Here is a 10,000-nt window from a genome sequence, read left to right as displayed (position 1 = left end):
TGTAGAAAACTGGATATTATACGATACGATGTGCTAGCAATCAAATTTAAGGGGTTACTGAGATCTTATTGTCTTATCCCTTTAGATCCCTGAGTTTTATATATTTATTTATAGCACAGTATTATAGACATCTTTCCGCGGATAGTATGTCTAGAACCGGTTCTAATCCAGCGAATATTGATCGGTTTCGAAGCCATACTGGAAATATATTTCTCTTTGTATGTTTTTTTATTATCATATCGTATTATAGACAGCTTTCCGCGGATAATATGCGGATAGTAAGCCTAGAACCGGTTCTAATCCAGCGGATATTGATCGGTTTGGAAAAGTTAAAAAGACTGACCTATTTGCCTCCTCCAGCTTCTTCAACAGTTCCAACTCTTCCATGCTCACCTAGATAGATAGATAGATAGATAGATAGATAGATAGATAGATAGATAGATAGATAGATAGATAGATAGATAGATAGATAGATAGATAGATAGATAGATAGATAGATAGATAGATAGATAGATAGATAGATAGATAGATAGATAGATAGATAGATAGATAGATAGATAGATAGATAGATAGATAGATAGATAGATAGATAGATAGATAGATAGATAGATAGATAGATAGATAGATAGATAGATAGATAGATAGATAGATAGATAGATAGATAGATAGATAGATAGATAGATAGATAGATAGATAGATAGATAGATAGATAGATAGATAGATAGATAGATAGATAGATAGATAGATAGATAGATAGATAGATAGATAGATAGATAGATAGATAGATAGATAGATAGATAGATAGATAGATAGATAGATAGATAGATAGATAGATAGATAGATAGATAGATAGATAGATAGATAGATAGATAGATAGATAGATAGATAGATAGATAGATTATAAGATGACAACATCCTTAAAAGCGAAGCTCTGAAACGGTAGGACAAACGGACATTAACACTTGTATAGTGTCAGAACTTAAGAAGCAGAACAATAATTTGTAAGTCTAAAAAAGTTGTACATAAATTTGTCACAAATATAGGATTTTTAGGATTTAATTATAGACATGCTTCGTTTATTATAATCGACCTTGTTGTCCTAGGGATCATAAGAAGATAATTTTAATCTAATCCCTTCTAATCTAATCTTATCCCTTTAGATCCCTGAGTTTTATATATTTTTATAGCATCGTATCATAGACAGCTTTCCGCGGACAATGTGCGGATAGTATGGCTGAGAACAGGTTATAATCCAGCGGATATTAATCGGTTTCATAATCCTTACCTCTTGAGGAAGAGAATTGTTATTAATAAGCACTTCTCCTTCTCCTAACTCCTAAACAAATAAATCCTTATAATAAAGTAACAGGATGTTTGTCTGTCTGTCTGTTTGTTTGTCTGTTTATTTATCTGTTTGTTTGTTTGTTTGTCTGTCTGTTTGTTTGTCTGTTTGTTTGTCTGTTTGTTTGTCTGCCTGTTTGTTTGTTTGTTTGTCTGTCTGTTTGTTTGTTTGTCTGTTTATTTTTCTGTTTGTTGGTCTGTCTGTTTGTCTGTGTGTCTGTCTGTTTCAAAAGATCTCGCTAACCGCTGAATCGATCGGGTTCTCCTTAACAGGGTAGCATCTCATAGGTCCCGGGAAGGTTTATAACTATTTTGAGGGAGGGTACTAGCACCATCCCAAGAGAAATCACCCCTAGAACATAATAAAACTCCTCCCCAATTTTTTTAAAAACTTTTTCTTTAAAAAAAACTGTAATTGAAAGGGGGAGTTTGACTTCCCCCCAACCCAAGGGCCCCCAGATGCCTCTAGGGGCGTAGCCGCTAATAGTAGACAAATGATAATAATCATAAGCGAAGCTTTTCTATAGTTAGGGTTTGTAAGTCCGTCTAAGATTGGCCAAAGGATTCTCACTTCCAGTCTCCGTGTGCATCTGAATCCTAACTTCAGAGAATCAGGGCTACAAACAAAGAACAATAACAACGTCAGTGCGTCAAAGTTCTCTGTTTTGGTTTATTTAGACATGTTAGAATTGTCCTATAGACTTTAAACTTTGCATGATTAATGATTAGGTACAATTTAGAAAGCGTAGCAACTCTATAATCGTTATCAGAAAGTGTGTACGTCCATTTAATCTTTTTGTCACTTTTTTAATATATATTTTTTAGTATGATATTATTATCCTATTTGTCTGATTTTGGATCATTGATTCCTAGGACAAAAAGATAAAATATTCTAAGCAAAGTATCTCAGTAATTAAGCCAGCCACAAAATGTAAGTATGTCCTTGAATAGAATCCTGTATATATGTAATTTTGTATGATATAACTATCCTATTCATCTGATTTTGCGAACAATGATTCCTAGGTCAACACGATACAAAATTCTAAGCGAAGTATCTCAATAATCAAGTCCCAAAATGTAAGTATGTCCTTGAACAGAATCTTATATTTATGTAATTTTGTATGATATTATTATCCTATTTATCTGATTTTTGGAATCATTGATTCCTAGGACAAAAAGATACAATATTCTAAGCAAAGTATCTCAGTAATTAAGCCACAAAATGTAAGTATGTCCTTAAATAAAATCCTGTATTTACATAATTTTGTATGATATTATTATCCTATTTGTCTGATTTTGGATCAATGATTCCTAGGACAACACGATATAATATTCTAAGCAAAGCATCTCAATAATCAAGTCACAAAGTTCTGTATTTTGCATCAAGTTAATACATTTTTTTTTACTTTTTAATTAATATACTGCTTATTAAGTGTTCATATTATTTTGATCTACCATTTGATTTCTGAGCGTCGCTTTTATGGATGTTATGATCCTTAGTTTTTTTAACCCACTTACTATTAACAGAAATTAATATTATCTTATTTAGTAAGTCGGGAGGGGACATTGAGCTGTTTATTACACTAGTCCTCAAAGTCTTATAACAACGTTGGCTTAACAACCCTGGGGACTTTTATTGAATTTTGATTATTTATTAAATTAAGTGTCAAAAGGTTTCAACCACTAATTGTAATCGCAGCCACTATCCTTATACTAAAGTAACAGGATGTTTGTGTGTTTGTGTGTCTGTGTGTTTGTTTGTACCGAAGGATCTCGCTAACCGCTGAACCGATATGGTTCTCCTTTACAGTGATGCTTCTTATAGGTCCGAGGAGGAAGGCTTTTAACTATTTTGGGGGATGGTACCTCCGTCCAAATAAAAATGACCCCCCAAAATCTTTTTTCTTTTTCTTTTTAAAACCAAAATTGTAAATGAAGGAATGGGCGAATGTCTTCCTTCAACTGTTATTGCCCCTAGAAGGTTTTAGGGGCGTAGCCAATATAAATTACTAGCGGCTACGCCCCTAGAAGCCTCTAGGGGCACTTGAGGTTGGAGTCGACATCATCCATTTTAAGTTTGAGTTTCAGAAGAGTAAAAAAATATTTTTATTTTTTTTGGGGGGGGGGTTGAAGACACCCTCCCCAAAAATAGTTTAAAACCTTCCCAGGACCTATAAGAAGCTTCACTGTAAAGGAGAACAATATCGGTTCAGCGGTTAGCGAGATCCTTCAGGACAGACAAAAAACGCTTACTACTATAATAGGATTATTGCGTCTTTTTTGTCCGAATCTTAAGATTTCAGTACCCACTGAAACCAAATTAAGTTCTCCGAGTAAGGGAAGCTTCACATAGATCCCGAGATGGTTTTAGGCTATTTCAAATTTTAGATTTAAGACTTTGGATGATTTTAGGCTATTTTTATTCCCCCTTATTACCCCTAAGAATATGGAGACTTTAATATTTAGGGTTCTGTTAATTAAATAGTAATCAAAGCAATGATGATACACAAAATTACCCCTTCTTTATATTACAATTTGTTGTTGTTGAAACGTTTGGACACTCAATTTAATGAACCATCCAATCACATTTCAATAAAGTTGTTGAGCCAAATAAAAGCTTTATTCTAAAACTTTGGGGACTAACAGCTCATTGTCCCCTCCCTCTCTTAGTCTTAACCAACCCAACCCCCTCCCCAATTTCTAAAATTATATTTACCTTTTTCTTAAATGTGGAGGGCATAATAGGGGACAATTGGCTGTTTATTACACTAGTCCCCAAAGTTTTATAATAACGTTTTCTTATTCGTTGGCCTTACAAGTTTGGTGACTAGTGAATTTTGATTGGTTGATTAATTTAGTTGAGTGTTCAAACGTTTCAACGACAATTTTGTGTAATATCATTGGGGATGTAAAACAATTTATTGGCCATTGTCTTATCCCTTTCGGTTCCAAGTAACGCTTTCTCTTACCCATCCCATCCCTAAAATTATATTTTTACCTTTTTCTTAAATTTTGGGGCGTTGTCTGTCACGTCTGTTGCACCCTGGTCGTGCCCCAGTTTAAAGACGGGCGTGCAGGGACTAAGCGGGGTGCCCGCAGGGTTAATTTCTTGTTTATTGGCCCGTTTCAGGGTATTGAAATCACTTTTATCACATGTATCGTTATTATCTTTATTGCTATTGGTCAGCTTTAACAGTTCTGAACTCTTATTGGTTGATTCCTCACAATCAGCTGATTTCACAATTGATACGTTGGAATCAGCTGTTTTAATATCTATGACGTCAGAATCAGCTGTTTTTATGTCTATGACGTCAGAATCAGCTGTTTTTATATCTATGACGTCAGAATCAGCTGTTTTTATGTCTATGACGTTAGAATCAGCTGTTTTATTGTTTGTGACGTCAGAAACAGCTGATTTTGTATCTATGACGTCAGAATCAGCTGTTTTGTCTTCTATGACGTTAGAATCAGCTGATTTAATATCTATGACGTCAGAATCAGCTGTTTTATTGTTTGTGATGTCAGAATCTGCTGTTTTTTTGTTTGTGACGTCAGAAACAGCTGATTTTGTATCTATGACGTCAAAATCAGCTGTTTTCTCTTCTATGACGTCAAAATCAGCTGTTTTCTCTTCTTTTGAGTTGATTTTGTCGATTACAGTCTGAAATTAAATAAAATTAAACTGGATAGAAAATGGATAATAGAAAATTCAAAGATATATCAAATAGATAGAAACAACATTCATAAAAAAACAAGGATGACAACATCCATAAAAACAACAATTGTGGATGGAAAACTGAATGTTCATTAGAACAGGGAATCTACATAAAAAATTTCAGCCGTAAATCTTGAATAGTAACTGAGAAAATCACATTCCTACTTTAAATGTAATCAAATTATTGCATAAAAAATCTTCCAATTGCTAAAGAAAAAATCTTCCATTTTTTATAGTAATAGCCATAAAAAGTTAAAGATTTTTCTCGTATTCATTTGAATCCGGTGGATAGGAACCGGTTCTCATGAATACGAAAAAACTATGTCTAGCATCGTATTATATCCAGTTTTCTACGAATATAGAAATGTACAATCATAAGATTAAAACCAGTTTTTTTAGCCCCGTGGTGCCGAAGGAGAAATAACTATTACACACTTCTATTATTTAAAACAGTAAGATTTTTTTTTCTGTAGCTTAAGATTTTTATAACCACTGCACCGATTAGTTTATTCGTAGAAAAGTGTATGTAATACGATGCTATATATAATTTTTCAGTATGGCTGACCGAACCGGTTCTAATCCAGCGGATATTAATCAGTTTCAAAGCTATACTGGGAAAAAAATTCACGAATATCATCATCTTGGAGATGTATATCAATTTATCGGCCATTGTCTTATCCCTTTAGATCCCTGCGTTTCATATATATTTATTTTAAGCATCGTATTATAGACAGCTTTACGCCGACAATAAGCGGATAATATGACTGAGAAACCGGATCTAATCCAGCGGATATTAATCGGTTTTGAAGATATACTGGGAAAAATATAAATATGAGCGGGTACAAATTCGCACAAAAAAATTCTGACGTCATAAAAATGAGGGATGAGAAAGGAGGAGTGGGAAAGAAATGAGATGGACAATCCCTTATTTTTATGACGTCACATTCTGACTTTTTGAGCGACTTTGTCCCCTCAAATAAATATTCACCTGCGAATATCATCTTAAACTTACATCAATTTATCGGCCATTGTCTTATCCCTTTAAATCCATGAGTTTTATATATCAATTTATAGCCTCGTATTATAGACAGCTTTCCGCGGACAGTATGCGGATAGCATGGCTGAGAACCGGTTCTAATCCAGCGGATATTAATCGGTTTCAAGGCCATACTGGAAATATATTTCTCCTTGTATGTATTTTTATTATCATATCGTATTATAGACAGCTTTCCGCGGACATTATGCGGTCAGTATGACTGAGGAACCGGTTCTAATCCAGCGGATATCAATCGGTTTGATAATTCTTACCTGACCACCAGCCTCCTCCATTCTTCAAGCTGACAGTTTTCTTTCATTTCTCCATCTAGCAACATAAATGTTCTTGTTAATACTTTGGGTACTTTTTAGCTGACTAAAAGAGAGAGAGAGAGAGAGAGAGAGAGAGAGAGAGAGAGAGAGAGAGAGAGAGAGAGAGAGAGAGAGAGAGAGAGAGAGAGAGAAACAGAAAAGGAGTAAGAAAGAAAGAGAGAGAGACAGAGGGAGAGAGAGAGAGAAACAGAAAAGAGAAAGAAAAAGAGAGAGAGAGAGAGAAAGAGAGAGAGAGAGAGAGAGAGAGAGAGAGAGCGAGAGAGAGAAGGAGAGAGAGAGAAAGCGAGAGACAGAAAAAGAGAGACAGAGAAAAAGAGAGAAAAAGAGAAAGAAACAGAGAGAGAGAGAGAGAGAAGGAGTAAGAAAGAAAGTAAGAGAGAGAGAGAGAGACAGACAGAGAGAGACAGAGAAAGAGAAACAGAGAAAGAGAGAAACAGAAAAGGAGAAAAAAAAGAAAGTAAGAGAGAGAGAGATAAAGAAAAGGAGAACGAAAGAGAGAACTAACCTTAAAAACTTTTGGGTACATTTATTGTACTTGCTTATAGAGTAACTACACTACAACTCTACACAACTCTACAGAGGGTATGTACGTCCGTCCTTGGAGGAATAAGACATTGGGCTTAAATTAAACTAGTACTCAAAGATATATAAACAAGTTAGCCTACAAACTTTGGGGACTTTTGGTAAATCTGAATTAGTTAGTTTAAACTTGCATTAATAAAACTTTCCAAGCAAATTAAAATTTTTGGGTATAGTTCCTTTCGTGGAAACGCCTTGTAAGGATCGTTTTGTCGTATTTTCACAGTAGCTTTTCCCCTATTTCTAGAAAAACAAGGATGAAGCATAAACAATTAAATAAGAATTTAGATATTAGTTGACAAAAGCATGTATATTAGGAAAAAATCACGAAACCTTTTCAACATTTGTTTATAATTTCTTAATATTTATTTATATTTCAGTACTATGACTAACAGACTGACGGTCAAAGTAAATTACATACTGGATGCTCAGAACAACGTGGAAATTTAATTTTGATATTTTAAACTACAAAAATTTAAAAAAAAACGGACCATAAACACCAAAGATATGAAGAAAAATGTGAAAAATATAAAAATAGCCAAAAACCTGCAAAAAGGCAGTCTGACCGCCATTGATGTGTTCTTGAAATGAAAGGAAATTTAATTTTGATATATAAAACTGAAAAACTTTGGAAATCGGACCATAAACACCAAAGATATGGAGAAAAATGTGAAAAATACAGAAATAGCCTTAAACCTGCTAAAATGCGGTCCTATCGCCATTGATGTTTTAAAGTTAATTGTGCTCCTTGATAATGGGAATGTTGTCAAAAAATTTCAGCCTTTTATCTTTTATAGGAGCCGAGAAAATCACGTTTCCCCCAAACTAAGACGGACATACGGAAATATGGACAGACGGACAGACGGACATTTCAAATTATAGAGTAGCTTCGCCACTAAAAACTGAAATAACCTAACAAAAGCTACTGAGAAAATACGACGAACGCACCTTGAGAGGCGTTGCCACGAAAGGGACTATACCCTTTTCTTTTGATGCCTTACTGACAGACTGACGTACAAAACTTTATGAAGCCTGGAAGCTTATTGGTTAGAGAAAGGGGACAATGGGTTGTTTATTACACTAGTCCCCAATGTTTTATAATAACATTTTCATACATTCGTTGGTTTAACAACTTTGGGGACTTTTATTGAATTTGGATTAGTTTGTTCGTTAATTATAGTGACTAAACGTTTCAACCACTAAATGTAATTTACAAATGGTGTTATTTTGTGTATTATCACTGGGGGATGTACATCAATTTATCGACCATTGTCTTATCCCTTTAGATCCCTACAAAAATCAGACGTCTATCATAAATAACAGCCAAAATATTTAAGTTTTAGATTTTCTATCTTTCTATCTACTTGTATTTCTCTCTATCTATCTACTTTTCTGTCTTTCTCTCTATCTACTTGTCTTTCTCTCTATCTTTCAATCTACTTGTCTTTCTCTCTCTCTATCTATCTACTTGTCTCTCTCTCTATCTATCTACTTGTCTTTCTCTCTATCTATCTACTTGTCTTTCTCTCTATCTTTCTACTTGTCTTTCTATCTACTTGTATTTTTCTCTATCTTTATATCTACTTGTCTTTCTCTCTATCTATCTACTTTTCTGTCTTTCTGTCTCTATCTATCTATTATAAGAAAGTAACAGGATCTGTGTGTTTCTCGCTAACCGCTGAACCGATATGGTTCACCTTTACAATGTAGCATCTCATAGGTCCCGGGAAGATTTATAACTATTTTGGGGGAGGGTGCCTGGTACTACCACCCTCCCAAGAGAAATCACCAAAAAAATCGAAGAAAATTTAAATATTCGTAGACTTGAACACAACATAGATAGGTATCATATAAACTTGAACAAAAAAAAACATTTAAAGTGCCACTAAAGGCCTGTAGGGGCGTAGCCGCTAGTCCTTTAAATAAAGTAACAGGATCTGTGTCTGTGTGTACCCAGGAATCTCGCTAACCGCTGAACCGATATGGTTCTCCTTTACAATATACATTGCTTCTCATAGGTCTTGAGAAGGTTTATTTTGGGAGAGGGTACCACCACCCTCTCAAGAGAAATCACCCCTAGAAAAACTAGAAAAAATGAACTCCCGCCCCCCCTCCAAATGAAATAAGATAATCGAATTCAATTCAATTTTTAAAAATTTCACCGATTGATGTATCATCTTAGGAAAGCTTTGATGGTTTTAGGCTATTTTTATTCATATATTTAGGTCATTAATGAAATGTCATTCGAAATATAAAAACATGCAGACGGATATCCTATTACTTTAAATAATGACATGGGGCGATTTCTCTTGGGAGGGTGGTGGTACCCTCCCCCCAAAAATAAGTAATAAACCTTCCCAGGACTTATGAGAAGCTATATTGTAAAGGAGAACCATATCAGTTCAGCGGTTAGCGAGACCCTTCGGTACAAACAAACAAATCCTGTTACTTTATTAATGACTATGGGCTATTTCTCTTGGGAGGGTGTTGGTACTCTCCCCCCAAAATAGTAATAAACCTTCCCAGGACCTATGAAAAGATACATTGTAAAGAAGAATCATATCGGTTAATAGCGGTTAGTGAGATCCTTCGGTACAAACAGACAAACATTCAGTTACTTTTTAAAGTGACTAATGACGATTTCCCCCTGGGGAGGGTGGTGGTACCCTCCTCCCAAAATTAGTATTAAACCTTCATAGGACTTATAAGAAGCTACATTGTAAAGGAGAACAATATCAGTTTAGCGGTTAGCGAGATCCTTCGGTACAGACAGACAAATCACCTGTTACTTTTTAAAAGTGACTAATGACGATTTGTCTTGGGAGGGTGGTGGTACCCTCTCCCAAAAATAAGTAATAAACCTTCCCAGGACCTATGAGAGGCTATATTGTAAAGGAGAACCATATCGGTTCAGTGGTTAGCGAGATCCTTCGGTACAGACAAACAGACAGACATATTTATACTTTTAATAAGAAATTGTCTATTTAAATTTCTATT

General features: G+C 34.7%; 1 protein-coding gene across 4 annotated transcripts in view; it reads right to left on the bottom strand.

Moving 5' to 3' along the window:
- Window positions 1-10,000, bottom strand: part of Evi5 (ecotropic viral integration site 5) — a 92,747-nt gene that overhangs the window by 66,940 nt on the left and 15,807 nt on the right. For all 4 annotated transcript variants that reach the window (XR_013875542.1, XM_080150135.1, XM_080150133.1 and 1 more), the window contains exons 2-5: window positions 6,365-6,419; window positions 4,340-5,002; window positions 1,286-1,336; window positions 344-393 (exon numbers count right to left, since the gene is read on the bottom strand). Coding sequence is in view for 3 of the 4 variants with exons in the window: in XM_080150135.1 (XP_080006261.1) it covers window positions 344-393; window positions 1,286-1,336; window positions 4,340-5,002; window positions 6,365-6,385 (785 nt within the window). In the remaining variant the exon portion in view is untranslated. The remainder of the gene's footprint in view (window positions 1-343; window positions 394-1,285; window positions 1,337-4,339; window positions 5,003-6,364; window positions 6,420-10,000) is intronic.

Source organism: Acartia tonsa, chromosome 15 (genome assembly GCF_053477335.1).
Source record: "Acartia tonsa isolate MP-2025a chromosome 15, ASM5347733v1, whole genome shotgun sequence".
In the NCBI taxonomy this organism is placed as follows: domain Eukaryota; kingdom Metazoa; phylum Arthropoda; class Copepoda; order Calanoida; family Acartiidae; genus Acartia; species Acartia tonsa.
This window is presented reverse-complemented; position numbering and strand designations above follow the sequence as displayed.